Below are 18,083 nucleotides of genomic sequence, written 5' to 3'. Positions count from 1 at the left end.
TAAACAAGCAACAAGAAATTTTTTGTCTGTAACATTTGTGATATAAAAAGCTGGATATGTAAGTTTTTTATTGCCCAGAAAATTAGGTAAAACATTAAGGTGTAATTCATTGCACCTGTGTATACAATATGACAAATAAACTGAGGTGAAATACTAAAGGCTCTAAGATCCGTACATTATTCCAGTTAACTGGAGACCCCTCATCTCTTATCCCACTTATAAAACAGAATGTTTTATTCCTACCCCTCACCATAGATAAAATAATATTTTTTCAATTGGAAGTGCACAAAAACATTATTGATCTGTGGCTCAGTTTAAACAGGTTGCTTCCCTTGGAAAAATGTTTGCCTAAGAAACAGAGCTGATTATTTCCAGCATGAAGGAAACTATTTTTTACTCACCTTCACTTAGAGGGTGTGGATCCTTTCCATCCTACATTCTAAATATGCCATTGATGTTACAGGTAGTGGTTTAGGATTTTTACTTATTCACTTTTTTTTTGAAAACATATATACACTTTCCTCTTTAAGAAATTATAAGTATACCACTTTTATGTTATCTCTTTTATGCATATACAAAAACAAATCTTAATCATGGATATCCAATATACTGTAGATTTTACATTTTTCACACTTACCTTTTCCCTCAAACTATAGCTACATTACAAATAATAAGCTTATAACAGGATCCTTATTTCTAAGAATAAAGGTTACTGGATCAGTATTTTTGACTGTACATATTGTTTGCTTTAGTAAAGCCTTTGAGATATAGAGCCTACAAACAGCAAGTGACAATCAGGAATCATGGGAATGAAGTTAACTAAGAGGTGCAAAACATTGCCTCACTCATTCACACATAAATCATACTGAAACAAAAAACAATAACCTTGCACATAAAACACAGCAGCTTTTTTATTGTCCATTATTTTTAACATTTAATAGCTGAGGAGTCTTAGGATTTGTGGAGATACAGTACCATAGGAAATGACAGGATTTACATCTGCGATCTCGAACTGGTTGACTTCAGAGTTACAGATACGTTAAATTCAACCCATTCCAGACTAGGGATACCCCTGCTCTCTGACTGTTGTCATTTTGCCTGGTTTTTAGGTTTTCCCTGTTAGTTTCAAGTTCAAGACATCTTTTCCCTTTCCTTCACAGATTCATCAAGGTGTAACATATTTGATTGTTATCAAACCAATGACAGATGAATTTCTGGCATCTTGGTTCTGTAGAATTTAATTCAACACTTCTGGAGCTCATTAGCCCATAATGAATTCTGGAAGGTACTAGAAGCTGTAAGAACATGTCATCACAGGACCTCATGGGAGAATAGTGTTGCTATGTGGAAGACAGAATGAGAGCTGTACAAAATGTTAATGGTTATCATTCATAACACAAGATTCCAATTATCATAAAAAGATGATAAACCAAAGTCTTTTAAGCTCGTTGTCTTCTGCATCCAGCTGCTAGTAACTTTTCCTGGTTTTCTTTCAATTGTGAGGTGCATTTAAAACTGAGAACAGGAGGCACTTCTTTACCCAACAGGTTGTGGGAGTGTGGAACAAGCTACCCAGCCATGTGGTGCAAGCTGACACCTTGGCTTCTTTCACGAAATTGCTGGACAAGATCCCTGGATCGGTTAGCTACTAACTACCAAACAGGCTCGTTAGGCAGAATGGCCTGCTGTTGTTTGGAACTGTTCTTATGTTTTTGCAGCCTTCGTATGCTCTGGAGCAAAGAAAAATTAAGCGAGTTGCATCTTTCGGGTTTTTGTTTGGACTGGTATCATTTCACCAAATAGTTGGGTGAGGGGTACACATAGGACCCCCTTCTGTTCCTGTTGAATGGGGGAGGAGGTGGGCATCAGAATTTGGGTTCCTCCTGGCACTTCTGTTCCCATGTTTCATTTATACCCCACCTGACCAAATGGCAATCCTGGCCCACAATAAGCCCACTGGACTGTTATGTTACAAGAGTTTTACCTGCCATTCAGGAGGTAATCCTATTCCCTCACAACATGTTTATGGCAGCCTGCCTCCTGAAAGGAATGGTGCTCACTTGTACTGTATGTACTGTAACGCCCACTTTTGTGTATAACATCCCCGAATGTAGAAAGACAGACATATAAGCATAGACTCTGTTGAAATTCTGGTGCCATACTAGTAGATGAGATTATGACTTGGCTACCTGGTTACCCTTCACATTAAGACATTTACCCATTAATTAAGGTTCAGAACTAAAGGATTTTCAATTAATACTGACGTTTTAAATTAAAAGGCATCCTTCCTATGACAGTTTCTAAGATTACAAAATACTATTTGCAGTGGTTTGCCAGTGTCAAGTCGAGCACAGAGCTTTGCAGAGTTCAGTGGAGTTCAGTTGAGAATGGTTAGTTATTAGAATAAACTGTTCATCTCCACTGCTGAATTCAGTTCAGGCTGGATAAAGCATTATGCACAGGTCCATAACAGTAACATTTCAACTCTTATAAAACAGAGTCTCAGACAAATCTAGTACCTCAAAAATAATTCACATGTAGATACAGAACCAACTGGAAAAGATGTTAGGCCTCATAGCTCCTGTAGACAAAGTAAAGGTTTGCAGGTTGTTCCAAATCTGCATGTGTCAATATCATGCCCATGTAGATTAGATTAAGAAGAGTACACTTGAAAAGTGCTTCACTATTGCAAGAAATAAATAAAATACAAGTGTGAGTTAAAATCTTGATTAAACTGATTCCATCCCGATGATGAGGTTGCCCCAGTGATTGGTGTTACACATCACACCTGTAGGTATCAATTTACACCTCTTGGAGAGAAATTAAGGGATAGCTCTTCCAGTCGTTGATGTCAATTGTGAGAGAAACAAGGATCCAGCTTTCTGACTCAGTACTAATGCCATTAGAGCTCATCTGAATTTCCAGGCTTCTCAGTCGGAAGTCTGAAAACTATGGTGGGGGAGAACCGTACCCCGAAAAAGTCTGATCCATCACAGTTTTCAGGAATATCAGGGTGGATGTGAGATTCCAAGCTATTTAGTTTGGTCTGTGGAATCAAAAAGATGACCACTTATTTCTTAATACTAAACCACAGACCCAGGATTTTGGTAAAACTGGAAATAGAAAATGCCTTAAAGCAACTTCAGGAGGCCAGTGAGTCAGAAGAGCAATTCTCCACTGTCCCATTGTGAGACTAGTCTCTCTGAAGATGCCTTTGGAGACTCGAGTTTGAAGACATTTCTCTTCCTGTCACCTTCTCTTCCTTTATCAGTGCTTTTCCTGGAAATCAAACATATTGAATGGTTTATAGATAATTCAGTCAAATGAATTCAGAAAGATACCACATACAGTAGGTTAGTTGTTAGCTATTTCCCCAGAAGCCAATTAACCTATTCGTTTGTCTTTGAAATGTGGAAGGAAACCAGAGAACCCAGAGGAAACACACCAAAATGGGGAGAACATACAAACCCCAGGCAGAAAGTGCAGAACTGGACCCGGTGCCCCAGTGCTATGAGGCAGCAATGTTAACCACTGCATCACTGTGCCACCTCTGATGATATTAAGTCCCCAGACAGTAGGTACCACCCCTCAGGAGGAGCTGGACACTGTTGCTGGGGAAAGGGCAGTCTGCTCTGCTCTGCTCAGCCTGTTACCACCGTGACCCTCATCAGCAGTGAGCAGTTGCTAAATAGTAATACAGTACATCTACATAAAATAGCCATAGATTAAATCAGCATAAATTAAAATAATAATAAAAACACAGTACAATATATCTTGTATTCAAAAAACAGAAAATGCTGACCACAAGTTGGATAGCCTTCCATGTGACTTTTCTCTGACTAGTGGCAAGTATTCCACTCTTATTTTGATAATATGAACACTCACATGCTCAACAGCATGTAACACTGCATGTAGTGAACATTTTCCAAGCTGAATCCTTTTAAGAGAGAGCCCCTGTGGAAGAGGACTGGAGTGTTCCCCTCCACACCCTGGTAATGCCTTACTCACCTCCTGTATAAAGGGCTTGTCCTGTTGGTGAATCCCATTGGCAGAATTTGAGCTGCCCAAAGCCTGGAAGACATGCACAACTTTAGGCATGAGGGAGGAATCAGTCCCCAGCCCAGGAGTTCTGGCTACTGACACTGGCATCTCCTGTATCCCCAGAATATGAAACCCCTAGGGTTGTGAGAATATACCAGTCATGGCTATATATATATTATAGACATGATAGATTAGATCCCTGGGTCAATAACTATTCTCTCCCACAGAGGCTAGATGGGCTGAATGGCCTCCTCTCATTTCTAGCCTACCTAGAAACAAGACGAGTAGCCTTCCCAGGTTACCTGGGTCTTGTCCGGACGAGTCCGCATGGCCTCCACCAGCTTGTCCACCTGCTGGTTGTGCTCCAGCGCATTTCGCAGAGCGTCCTCTGTGCTGAGCAGCCTCTGCTGCAGACGGCTCAGCTCCGTGTCCGTGGCCGAGGGGTCAATCATGGAGTACCGGCGGTGGTCGGGAGAAGACTTCTCCCGATCCTGAGCAAGGTTTTAAATACGCACTGTAAATGTCTCCAGACATCTATTGACAAATTCGTAAAACAGCCAATAAAAAAGAACGAGCAATCTTCCACATTTCTGATCACTCAAGCGTTCAGGTTGAGCACAATCTTAAAGCACAATAAGGCACATCAAAGCAGCTTGTATGGTGGGTAATTACTTCCTTTCCAGTGTTCCCCGTAAAGACACTGCCATTGGCTACTGACAGTTATCATTCGCAACATGTCAGTCAACAGTGAAGACCTGTGTTCTGCGTAAGGAACAGGGATAATGAACATCCTAGTGCTCCACCACTAAATTTTTTGTGATCCCAACTTTGCAGCCCCCCAGCCTCACCAACAGCAGTAGTTTCTCTCTCAGGCCCTTGATGTCTTCTTGCAGCTTCTGCTCCTTCAGTCTCCACTCCGCCTTGTGCACTTCACGGCTCAGGTCCCTGTCCAGGCCAGGGGAGTGCCGCGGAGACTCCAGGAGCAGCACCCTCAGCTCGTTCAGGCTTCTGGGAATGAGACACAGGCAGACGGATCATCCCTGTGAGTATAAGAATGGTTACTGACTCATACAGTCGCTCTCAAAGATGCTGGCTGCATTTGATCCTGGGACCACATTCAGCTGGCTCGTCAACTGCTAGATGTTACGACGGTCTTGATCATCGATGGAAATAAACTTATAAGTTTTATATTCAGCAAAGCTGGAAAATGAATCCATCAGGTCCTGTTACTGAAAGCCTCACTGATAAAAGAGACTTGGTACAACATTCCTACACCTGTCTGAGAGAGATGTGTGGGTGTTCTGCTGATGACTTCCTTTCACAATGTAGATTATGGAACACAAGGGACTACGCATCTCTTAATAAATGCATTATTGCTAAAAGGAATTCAGTCTTTTCCTTGATTACCTTTAATGCAACCTAGCTTGATCACTGCTCAGATAATTTTGGGTGACCAAAGAGTGACCTCCCGACCAACATAAGCGACTGACACAGCCTAGTTCTACAACATGGTCTTCAGGCTGTAGAACGCTTCCCACAATCCAAATGGAAGCTTTTAAGATATGTGCCTATAATTCATTATATTTAGTTTAAATTGCTTTGCAATCAGCAACCTAGAATTGTCCTTTCCTTCTCCAAAATGAAAACATGCTGAACCAAGCGAGTATCGATTAAGACGAAGATTGACATTTTAGTCTAAGCTTTAATCAGACTAAGTGTCCTAATTACCTTAACTGCTTTTAAACAAAGTGGAGGGAATCTGGCAGGCAGGACGTTCAATAATGCCTGAAAGTTACAATGCAAAGAGGTGATTCAAGGTTGCTGGAATGAACGTGGCACAGCTTGCTAAACAACCAAGATGAATTCTGCAGACACAGCCTAATCTGTCACAGAATGATCCAGGTTTAAACGTCTCCTCAGATACAAAGTCTGCAAGGGAACGTGGGAAAACAAAGAAGAATACATCTCAGCCAAGGAAAATAAGAATGAAAGGCAAGCGATATGTGGGATTTAATAGATTTACTCAGTTAAAAAAAAACTGACATGGCAGGTGATATTTTTCAATTACTTTCCTTTATTTCAAGTAGGGTTCCAATAACCAGGTGAGGGTTTTGGACCTCAACGCAATAGTTTCACAGAAATCACACCCCAGAAGCACAGAAAAGGTTGAAACCTCAGGAAGGAAAACAAAACTGAGAAAGAAAAAACTCACCTTTCCTTCCTCAACAACTCCTGGCTAATGAGGACCAGTTGTCCAGAGGCATCATGGGATTTCCTAGTAATAGCCTCCAGGTCTTTTTCTATACGCTGTTTGTCCCGGAGAAGGTTGTCCACCTTCTTTTCCCCAGATCGACACTTGCTCTCCAGGCCTGTGGGAGAACAACAGAGCTTGATTTAGAACAGAGTTTTATAAAGTTGGCCATTTTCTAGAACACACATATGGGGCAAAGAATGGCTCTGTTTATTAAATCATAAACTATACATTTCCTGCCTAATTCCTGAATTGCAAACTTAAATCATCAAAGGACCAGCGTGTGTGCCCTACGATATAGAGCACTCACTTCACAGTCACTAATACTGTGGAATGCACTGGCCTCAATACATTCTGTATTTATCTTCCTGATCTACTTTTGAGTTGGTTACCATTTAAAAACTGTGTTCCATATTGCTGCTGTACATCCTATCGTGTTGTGTGTGGTGTGTGGTCAGTTTTTTAGTTTTGTCTCTGCTGAGATTGGAATCAGATGGAATAGCAGAATACAAGGTACTGCAGGACAGACAGAAGAAATTACCAGCTACTTGGGATTTGAGAGCATCAACCTGGGATGTGAGAGAGGACACTTCCTTTTCCCTTTTTGTGAGCTTCTCCAGGGCTTCTGTGGGAAGAAGACAAACATGATAGAGCTTCATTTTTAGTGTACATAGTGCTCTGTCCAGACTGCATTATGCTACGTTATTTAAATTGGTGCCACAGGAAGTTTAACTGTGGCAAAGCAAAACAAGACTTTAGTTTTAAAATAACTGATCCTTAGAGATTACAGGGCCTAGGATAGATTAAAACTAATACATCACTGGGGCCTGAAGGTATTTTCCGAGTTGTCATTAAGGAAATGAGGGATGTTATTCATAAACCTTTAAGTGGGATATTTCTGCTATGACTAAGGAAATGATTCAATCACAGACAAGAGGATTCCAGATATAAGACCAATTCATAAAATAATGCACACTACAAGATCAGGAAACTAACATGCAATCAATTTTACTTCTGTCGCTGGTAAAGCTAAATTAGAAAAATATTAATCAAATGATGGCATTTTAAGGGACAGCCAACATGGTTTTAGAAAAGGAATTTCTTGTTTACCTTTTTGAATTTTTCGAACAAACAATAAAGAGCTTCTAATATGATATATTTAGAGTCCTAGAAAGATTTTGATGAGATATCTCATAAAAGGTTCAAGCGCAAATTAAAGGTAATTTGGTCTAAGTATATACAATCCTAAGGTATAGATAAGGCTAAGAGTCCTGAGAGATATTTCTTCTGGTTTTCGTTCCACTTGAGCTCCTGATTACATTATTTAACCAATTATTAATTTCATCCTGAAGAACGCTGACTGAAGATAAAACCCACAGGCTGTTCAGGTCTGCTGCTGGCCTAGCTCCTCGATTTGCTGGCAAACCACGGCCTTTTGGCGATTCTCATAAATTCAGTAGACTTGTTTACTTTACCTTCCAAGTTCTGTTTCAATTTAATCTTCTCTTCTGAGATGTCATTGTTTTCTATCATCTAAAAGGAAACAGTAGCTTTGTTGAGAAGCTTTTCATTGCTGGTGTCCCCTTAAACATTAGACACCCCTTCTCTGTCCTTAAGTTTAACTGTCATTTGTCCTTTTTAAATTACAGATCCCCCTCATCCCCCCCACATCTCTCATGCAAGCCAGATATCCAAAGCTATTCACCCCTCCTATTCAAAAATGAATTTAACTCTCATAAAGCACATTTCTACATCATTTGGAAATAACTGAATATAACACAAATTGTCAATTTTATGTAAAGTCCTCCTTTTGGTCAGACTTATAGACAGATACTTGCAGGTTTGGTCAATTCTGGCTTACATTGGCATCCTGAGGTGTGTGGTCTGCCTCCATGGCTTGTAGCTGGTTTTCAGCCACCCTCAGCTTCTCCTGTAATGTCCTCATGTCCTTCCTGCTCTGTACCTCTGCCTTCTGCAGGGCCTCATAGTCCACCATCTTCTTCTCGGCCAGTGAGACCTGCTCCTTGAGGAACTCTATGGCCTGGGCCTGCTCCTTGTACTCACTGTGGAGTTTCTCCAGGTCACAGAGCCGGAGCTCAGCTTTCTTCAGCTTGTCGGTGGCCTCCTTCATCTCCAGTGCATGCTGCCCAGCCTTGGCCTCTGTCTGCCTCTTCCAGTTTTCGTTGCCTTCCTCCATCTCATCCCGCACTTCCTGCAGTCTGGCCCGGAATTCTTCCTTCTCCTTGACCAGCACAGCCATCTCAATCTCATGTTTGGCCTTGAGGTTTTCCAGCTCCAGCTGATGTTCCATCTTCAGGCTTTCTAGGGCAGCCTTGAGCTCCACCATCTCCGTGTGCTGGCCACCTGTGCCGTCTGCAGTCAGGGAGACCTTCAGATCTTCAAGTGAACGCTGGTGGTCCAACACCAGGCTGTCCAGCTTGGACTTCCAGCTGTCCATCATCTCCATGTTTTCTCGGGTGGCCTGCTGAAGCTTCTGTTTCAGATCGCTGATCTCGTGGACCTGCTTCTCTGAGGCTGTCCTCAGACGCTCTGCCTCCTTCTGGCTGGCGCTCAGGGCCGTCTCATATCTCTCCCGCAGCTGACTGCTCTCTCTGTGGTGCTCGCGGTCTGCCGCCAGGAGCTGCTCCCGCAGGAGGAAGGCCTCGGTGTTGACCCCCGGCCCCGGGTCTCCCGAATCAGCCAGGCCGGGGGTCCTCAGCCTCTGCTGGAGCTCCTCAACCTCCGCTTTTCGCAGAACCAACTCCTCCTCCAGCTGGAGGACCCGGCTCTTCTCCTCCACGGTGGTTTGCTGGGAATAAAGAAAACACGCATTACACGTGGGAAGGGGTTTAACATCAGAAAATAGTGTCAAATCAAATTTGTGTTTCCAAACAATTGAGGAGTAGCAAAACTGCAAAACAAATCAGGTGTATGCTCAGGTGCTTCATTTTAAATCAAAACATAACAAACACAATTTTGAACTCTAAATACAAATTAATTTCATGCTATGAGTTACAACAACCAAGACTGCCTATTGTTTTGTGCCAGAATAACTTCTAGGTTTTTGCAATATACTGAAAAATAAAGTATTTTTCCCCACCAGGTTCTAACTTAACTCAAGATGATCTCCTGTTAAAAGGTTAGAGTAGAGTCTATTTCAAATATTAAAATACTGAAAAAAGACCCCCAAAAGTAAACTAGACAAAAACAGATACAATCATTCATTCATTTATGAATAGTTTCCCTGTTCGAAGGATGTTCCTGTTTTTATGTTTTTAAAAAATGAATCCTTTAGACTGTGTTTGAAACCCTTAATGGATTTTGAGCAGATCTGACTTTTGACCAGCAAGAACAGCATAGGAAAAAGCAAGTCACAAAGAAATAAGCGTTCTAGAAGCCAAGCAAGCCAGTCATGTTAACATAGCTCTTTCCAAGCAGGCAGTCAACACAGAGTGAAATACTGGATCTTCTTCCACAAAGCCAGTGCAGAAGCATTTGAAACAAACCAAATGGTTGCTAAAAGAAAACCCATTCAGCATGAAGCCGGCTTGTACTACATGTGAGGGTAGGAAAGGTCTGTGGCAGAAGACGTGCAGTTGGAAATGGTAACAGAACAGATTTAAGACCTGACTTATCCTTCTGATATTTAGCATCCCTTTGAACCAGACATGACAATTAGCTTTGTGACGTAACATGTCAGCATGTTGACATGGCGTAACGTGGTTTAAGCAAGCGATGTCAGAATTGGAGAAAAGACAGGAGAAGGGGGGGACAGCAGATTTACCTTATTCTTTTGTCCCGAACCTTGGATGGCTAATGAACAGCTCAGGTTCGTTAGCAAACGGAAGCAGTACTGCAGTTCCCAGCAATGCAGACAATTCTGCAGGCTTCCTGTCCATAACACACTCCTCCCTTGTAATAAAGCTTTGTGATACTTGGTCAGATAACTTCTCTGTACAGCCATTACAGCAAGGATTCAGCCCAGCAAAGTTATGATTCTAGGAATCTAGGGGAGTTTTAATTGGAAGAACTACTTGGAAGTAGTTATCTGCTAGGTTCTCTGTGGTCCTGGAATGTAAAAGGCACTGTCAAAAAGGCTGTTATTGAACTGTTTGTCTGCATTGTATTGCATGTGTTTTCTCCAAGGGTATGATGGACTCAATCTGGAGCTACGATATGAAGGCCTGTGATGAATATGCCCATGAAACATTTTGTCTGGTCCATTACAATGCTAACATCTTTGTAATTCATAACTTGCAAACAGGCAGAAAAACTAGCACTCAAGACAAAGGCTTCCCAAAAAATGTTCTGTTAAGATTAGCTTGGCAATCACTTAGCTCATTGTCAATGAAGTCAGTGATTAATGTAGGAAAATCAGAGGCAATCAATAAAGAAATAATTTGTGAATTGCCTTTTTAAAGACTGAACAGTTTCAGCCTTTGTTGAGATGTACAAACAGGTTGGTGTGGTTTTCACCTGATTAAGTGAGAGCCTTCTCTCGGCACAAATGGTAAATACTCCTGTACCCTCGCTAATTAAGAGGAAAAATAGAAAAAAGGAAACCCAAAAATTGCTCAAACCTCCTTTTAGATGGACATGATCCACGAGGAGTCCAACGTACTCTATAGGAGATATTTAGCATTGCAATGTGACTCCCTGTTATCAATATTCCAAACAGCTGCAAACAGAAGTGAGGTGCAGGCTGAAGGTTGGAGATCAGGTTTTTGGAACAAGCCAGCAGCAAGCATGTGCAGTGGGCATGGAAGGCAAAATCCCCAGTAAACAAAGCAAAACGGAAAGCAATCGAGCCAGCCCGTTTCTCAGCCAGGGCAATGGGACTGCTTTGAGTTACCCTCTTCTCCTCTAATTCTTTCTGCAGTTTCTCGGCTTTTGACTTTTCGAGCTGCAGACTCTGCTCGAGCTGCCGTATGCGGGCATGCTCCAACTTCGTCTGAGTCTGGGGAGAGAGAGAGTGGGAGAGGCAGAGGAAGCAGAAAGAGGCGGACAGACAGGAAAGAGAGTCAGGCAAGAGAAGGAGGGGAACGCTGAAATCTGGAAGCCCTTTCATTAGAACTGATGACATCCACAGAAAGAAACAGAATCCTTTGGATGCAATCTGGTTAGCATAGGCTAGACGAGGAACAATATGTTCTACAAGAAGAAAGTCGTGACACACTGCTTACACTCAGCAGATTAATGTTTCGACAATGTATTACCAAGCAGAAATGTTAGTAGTAGATAACAGCTGATCTTTGACCTTCTGCTACAGTAAAAGATATTGCATGCGCATGGCTTGGCAGCAAAATGAAGCTCAATTACCACTATGATGATATGGAGACCTGTGGAGTTATCTGTTTAAATTGTGCATACATCGTGTAAGTAATAAATTATCGCGAAAGGAAAGGAAAGAATATTAAAGTTAGCTGTTAAAGGGAAACACTGACCATAAAGTTCTCATCATACTGTGTGACGAAATGCTCTATTCACTACTTATATCTTGTGTGAACTGTAAATATTTGCCTTTTCATTTTAGGAAAGATCATTTCCATTAAAGAGAAGATATATACTAAAGGCAGATTACTGCTTGGTTTTAAAACAAGTACTTGCAAATAGCAGGATATAATATAATCTTCTGTCTGTCCAGCACGGGGGAAAGATCAGGTGAGGTTTGCAGATGCTGATGCTGAATCAGCCACACTGAATGGAAATGGTTTCAAATACCTCTAGATCTCCCTTGGTGATGGACTCCTCTTCCACCCTGAACTGAAGATCCTCCACTTTCCTGCAATAACACAAGATCACCACCGGTTGTCAACAAAGAGCAGAGTACAGCTGCAGAGTTTGAAATCTAGGGCTGGCATTAAGTATAACCAGTCTGGCTCTTGCAAAACGCCTCTCAGCTTGTCTTGCAAAGCATAGTCAACCTGATCTCCATTTCCCCAGCCTGCATGTCTGGAAGGCATTCAAAAGCTGAGCTTCGGAGTTTACTTTCAAAGAAGTAAACTACACAAATCACAATTATGAATAAACACAGATGTAAGTAAAAATATTTACATTTGGGGGGAACAAAGTCATCCATCCATTTTCTACCTGCTTTTTCCAATTCAGGGTTGCAGGATAGATGGAGCCTCTCAGCAAGCAATGCGTGCAAGGCAGGGCACACCCTGAACAGGGCACCAGTCCATCACAGGGCAGACAGATACACACGGACACACATACTCACACCAGGGGCAAATTCCCCAGAAGCCAATTAACCCCCAAGAATGTCTTTGGACTGTGGGAGGAAACCTGAGCACCTGCAGGAAACCCAAACGAACTCCAAGAGAACATACAAACTCCAAGCAGACTGCACCCCAGGAATTGAACCCGGGGCCAGGCACTGTGAAACAGCAATGCTATCCACAGTGCCACCCAGTATCCCATCGCAAGGACGTGAAATCGATGAATCACCATCAAAGTGTTTCTGCCATTGAGAAATGCAGCAATTTAACAACAAATACCTTTGCATTCTCCTCAGCCTCTGTGGAAGTCCCCCAAGGTCCGAGTGAAGGTGTGTAAAAAAGGTTCTGTCTTTCCATTCTTACCTTTTCTCCTCTTCAAGCTGGTTGGCGAGCTCCACCTTGTCCTTCTGTGCACTGGCCAGTAGGGTGCGCACTTGTTGCAGGTTGGCTTCCGTCTCTGTGGCATACTGGGAGGGAAAGAGGAGAGATTTCATTTTGAGTAAAATGTTACTGTCAACAAATCTCAGTAAACCCATGATTGTACACTGTTTTATTTCATAAACAATATCAAACGCAGAACGATTTTTATTGCAATCAGCGCCTATGCTGTTACATGTACTCTAGAAGTGTCTGTTATAGGTGTGGTTTCGGACATAGCTGGTGCGACTTCTCCAGCTCAATGTTGCTCAATGTTACTGGCCTTTCTAACAGTATCCAAATATTCTATTCTGAGGGGGTGGGTGGAGATGGAGATGCCCTTAAATTATATTTTGTTTCACTACAGAAAGTACAGATAAACCACGTTGCTGTAGGGCAAAAACTGTCAGCTTAAAGAGGGACATTTTTTATTTGCAACGTCTATTTAAATAGCTTGTTTCCTCTTGTTTCTGTTTTCCCTTCTTTGCTTTTCTTTCTGTGGGATGTATTCCTTTTTATATTTTTGCATTGTTATGATTTCTGTTATTTTTTTATGTTCTGAAATAATTGTTATAAAAAACAGCACCAATTTAATTGCTGATGCTTTAATTTTTCTTTCAGCACTATGCAACATCCTGTATGCACAGATTGTGGTATTTTTTTATTCCGTGTTTCTTAAGGGTGAGACATGAAGCTCTGTCTTAAGCAAGTGCAAAGTCCTGAACCAAGAAGCTCCTTTGCAAAGCGTTCTGTTGTAGTTTTACCTGCTCATGCTGAGCTTTAAGCACGCTCAGTTCCTTCTCCACTTCACAGATGTGGCTGGTTGCCTTGGCGACTTCAGCCCTCTCCAGATCCCTCTCAGCCAGAAGCTGCTCGATGTGCTGCTGTTTCTCCTTCAGTGCCTCCTGCAGGGCTGTGGTGCCTGAAATCTTGCGTGCGTAGCGGGAAGAGGTCTCCGTCAGCTGCAAACACGTGGACAGGAATTGGTATAACCCCCCAAAAAACCTGAATCAGTGCAATTTCAGCAACATGTTAACCTGCCCGTGTTTGTCTAAAGATATTAATTACAGAAGAAAATACCAGTTACCAGCATTGCATGGGTCTTTCTTTTTGCCATTAACATTGGTTCTTAGTCACAGTGACGTGGTTTATTGTGAAAGAACCATAGAAGAGTGACAGAGAAATGACATGCAAGTTATCAGTAATTTAGATGTATTTCAATATGAAAACGATGAAAAATTATATTGAAGATCAATTTAAAAAAAACAATATCTTCCACATGAACACATTTAAGAGGCATGTAGTATTAACTCAGATACAGCCAAGTGTCTTTAGTCCAAATGATTGTGCAGTAAGACTGGTGTTTGTGTAACAATATAAAAATGTAACCAGAGGCAGCCAGCGATGTTCCCTATTCATTCTCCTCAGAAATCTTAGTGGTGTTCCTGATTATTATTATTATGGATGTGACTGGCCTCCATGACCACTGCGATCACACCATTTTCCCTGAGGCCTACAAGCTGGCTCTCCCAGCTGTGACAGACACAACCTCTGTCCCCCCTGCTTAGTTAAAGACTGGAAGACCCCCCCCCGTCCCTCACCAGGCCACTGCGGCTGGGCCTGCCGCCCACCGAGGAGGCCACAGAGCTGACGGAGCTGATGGAGGAGCTGCTGGGGCTGTGGGCCAGCGAGGACACCCCCATCGCCATGCGCTTGCTCTTCTTGGCCTTGGCCGGGCTGGTGGAGGGGAAGCCGATGCGGATCACCTTGTGGATGGGGGCGAAGAGGCCGAACTTGGGGGGGCACTGGAAGTACCTAGATAGACAGCACACACAATCATGGGGAAACGGTGGGTGGGGTTTCAGCCCCGATGAAAGTAGGCAGGACACAAAAATCACAGAACAGACACAAGAATGAGTCTCCAGTTCTTGTCTGAGGACTTTCTTTTTCAAAGATAGCTGCATATGCAAAACTGTGCAACTAAAGACCTATCCTAGATTTAAGCCTGGGAGCTCTCCAAGAGGCAGCACTGCAGGGGCAGGGTGGGGAATGGGTAGCCAGGGCTGTCTTGGCTTTTCAGCAATGCCTGTGACCGTCCGGGTGGCTGGAGGCCTGTTAGAGATCTGCAGCTGTTCCAACCAGCTCAAATTCTCCCACCACTCACTGAGGAGCTTGCACTGCACTAAGCAAAGCTGGTTCTGCAGGCGGGCGTGTTGGAGGAGCAGGTCTGTGGGTCTCATTCTCTCCCACACAGGTGCGGAAGCTGTTGCCAGAGAGCTGAATGTTAAAACAAGGGATGCTCGCAAAAATTGGGTGGGTACTGTGTATGATTACAACAAATCCATCCATCCATTTTCTAACCACTTCATCCAATTCAGGGTTGCGGGGGAGCCAGAGCCTAACCTGGCAAGCAACAGGCGCAAGGCGGGGTACACCCTGGACAGGACATCAGTCCGTCGCAGATTCAAAACTAATAATTACAGAAAGAAAACACTGCACCTGGTTCCTGCCACTGCGCCGTCGTTCTTTCCCAAAGGCTCATCCAGCTCGACTCCACACCATTCCCCCTTGGCAAAGTCAGTCTCTCCCACATATCGCACCACACCTGTCTTCGTCCCTCCCACCTGCAGGGAACATGCAGAGGGCCGTGAGAGCACCAGGAAAGAATACAATCAGTCTCAGCATTTTTGTGTAGTGGCTCCCCTCATTCTGGCCCCAGGACCATGCTGTTTCATGAAATTCACATTAAATCCACATCTAGAAAACAATCAATTGCATTCAATTTCGTAGTTCAAAAGACACGTATACAACCTTAGGCATAAAAGAGAATATGAACTCCTGTGTTAATTCTATTACATGTTCACCAGTAAATATCCAGTGAATTATCATCTCTTGATTTGTAATCCTATGGCCATCATCTTTAGGAAACAACAGTGAAACTAAATATAAGAATCTAAAGACCTCCCTGAAAGTTTAAAAGAAATATAATAGAGCAGATTTTAATCTGAAAACATAAAAGCCCACATTTTATTTGCACATTGCAGTATCTAGTTACACTAGTCATACCAGTGTTGAAAAACACACACCACCCAACACTACTTTGGTGTCAGACGAGCTCAGATTATTCAGCATCAAGTTATTCAGAGTTTTTGGTCACATGAGAGATGTCTTTTCTTTCCCATTTGTGACTTCATCATCCATTCATGCATACAATGCAGACAAATGTGAAACAGCCTCACATATGCGCTTGTCCAATTCCGGGCACAGGAATTAAGATATTCCTTGAACAATCACACATGAGATTTGAATATGTTTTCAAGAACTAAGATGATGATCTAGATTCTAGAACTTTACTTTACTACTTTGTGGAAGTCCCAGCTGTCACCTATGTGTTAAAAAGCACAGACCTTAAAAGCTTTCACAGGTAAGCTAGCAAAATTTGAAGACTGCCTTTAAAAAAATCACTTTCAGTTCAGACACCTCATTAATGTGGGTTTACAAGGCATGTGTAGATTCTAAGGCATGACATACAGTTGACAGAAATTCACACTTCACCATGTGAACAAGATTTTTGTCTGTGTTTAATATCAAAGCAGGTAGCTTGTTCCAGCAGGAAGTCACCTGGGACAGGGGGGTGGGATAGGAAAGCAGTAACCAATCGGTAGGAAAAGAACCTTCCACATGCCTCCTGTTCATGGGAAGGTTGTTGCAGAGCTGTGATTTAGACAATATCTCCAAGCTGATAAAAAAGCAGTAAAAACAGTGACTGAACGACAAGATGCTTCCATGACCTTACCATGATTCAAAAAGGGCACAACACTAAAAGCCATTATTGTTTTTTTCTTCCTTCGCACTCTAGAAATTACAGAAGCACATCGCTGCCATAAAAGACAAAATATTGCATGTACTGTATTATCTCATAATTGCAAGAGTTCATTATCTCATACTTTCTGTGATAACCACACAATAGCACAATTGTCAAACAATACCTACATTATCATTAAAAGACCTTCAGTCTTAAGCAGTTAAAAGGATATGTGTGAGAGTCCTCACGGCTTTAATGATTATGTTCTCATTAGGTACAAACTGTAACATTTCAGTATGAATAAACCCCAGTTGAAGGCACGTCCATTCCAATTCTGCAGTGCTGGACATTGTTACAAACACTAAACACTGAGCTGAGCTCTCAGTACATTCCAGGTGTTGTCATTGTGCAATGCAATAGGTTGTTCATATGCTCAATTGATCATTGGTATCTCATAATTACGAGATAATGTATTATCTAATATTTCCGTGATCATTTTGTAGTAATTGCATAATATCACATGAAATATTTTTGTTCCCTGATGGCAGGCATCTGCTTCCAGATGCTAAGGAACTACCAATAATGCAAGCTGGCATTTGCCGCAATTGATGAGCAATCTCCAGGAACTGGGAGGACCAGCGAATGACACATTACAAGTGATGACATCGTCATCCTGGGAGGCTTATAGCACCGCGGCTAACTCTTCCATAGTGCTGTTGTGGTTATGTCATCTGGCACTGGACATACAGTAGTTTCCAGATGGCGAGCCGTTACAGGAAGGGAAAGTGAAGGGCAGGGGTAAGCTGTTCATAAGAGCCCAGTGGTAAAAATAGCCTGCAGATCACCCTGATGTCACTGAGAGTCTGTCTCCAGCTGTGCCTCTCAGGCAAGTGTGGATTTCATAGGATCCCTTTTGTTAGCAGTCAGACATACTTAGGAAGCTCTGAAGATAAATTTCAAATATATCCAATCACTTTCAAACCTCAATTTTCAGTTTTCAATTCAGGGTCACAGGGGAAGCTGGAGCCTACAGGCACAAGGAAGGATACAGCCTGGATGGAAGGCAGTTCATCAGAGAGCTCACACAGACACAGACATTCACACTCACACCTGGGCAATTTTCCCTGAACACAATTAACCAATTAACTGACTAATAAACCAGTGTGTTTTTGTGTGAGAAAACCAGGATGAAACTCACATGAACATGTGGAGAATGTACAGTACAAACTCCACGAAGACAGCAGATCCAGAATTTAACCCAGGGCCCCAGAATTGCAATGCTGACAATACCGCCTCCCACTTTTAGTTCATTTAAACAAAAACAAAAAGACTTTGGGAAGGGCTCTAA

The 18,083-nt window shown here is 42.4% G+C and overlaps 1 protein-coding gene across 1 annotated transcript in view; it reads right to left on the bottom strand.

Moving 5' to 3' along the window:
- Window positions 1–893: 893 nt before the first annotated feature.
- clip2 (CAP-GLY domain containing linker protein 2) overlaps window positions 894–18,083 on the bottom strand; it is a 32,049-nt gene continuing 14,859 nt past the window's right edge. The window contains exons 4-16 of the mRNA XM_088906904.1: window positions 15,430–15,554; window positions 14,532–14,745; window positions 13,695–13,892; window positions 12,877–12,980; window positions 12,014–12,074; window positions 8,154–9,101; window positions 7,768–7,825; window positions 6,834–6,917; window positions 6,254–6,410; window positions 4,890–5,049; window positions 4,344–4,532; window positions 4,009–4,071; window positions 894–3,279 (exon numbers count right to left, since the gene is read on the bottom strand). Of these exons, the coding sequence (XP_088763030.1) occupies window positions 3,268–3,279; window positions 4,009–4,071; window positions 4,344–4,532; window positions 4,890–5,049; window positions 6,254–6,410; window positions 6,834–6,917; window positions 7,768–7,825; window positions 8,154–9,101; window positions 12,014–12,074; window positions 12,877–12,980; window positions 13,695–13,892; window positions 14,532–14,745; window positions 15,430–15,554 (2,373 nt within the window). The 3' untranslated portion in view covers window positions 894–3,267. The remainder of the gene's footprint in view (window positions 3,280–4,008; window positions 4,072–4,343; window positions 4,533–4,889; window positions 5,050–6,253; window positions 6,411–6,833; window positions 6,918–7,767; window positions 7,826–8,153; window positions 9,102–12,013; window positions 12,075–12,876; window positions 12,981–13,694; window positions 13,893–14,531; window positions 14,746–15,429; window positions 15,555–18,083) is intronic.

The sequence above is a fragment of the Atractosteus spatula genome, chromosome 27 (genome assembly GCF_055471065.1).
Source record: "Atractosteus spatula isolate fAtrSpa1 chromosome 27, fAtrSpa1.hap1, whole genome shotgun sequence".
NCBI lineage: Eukaryota > Metazoa > Chordata > Actinopteri > Semionotiformes > Lepisosteidae > Atractosteus > Atractosteus spatula.
This window is presented reverse-complemented; position numbering and strand designations above follow the sequence as displayed.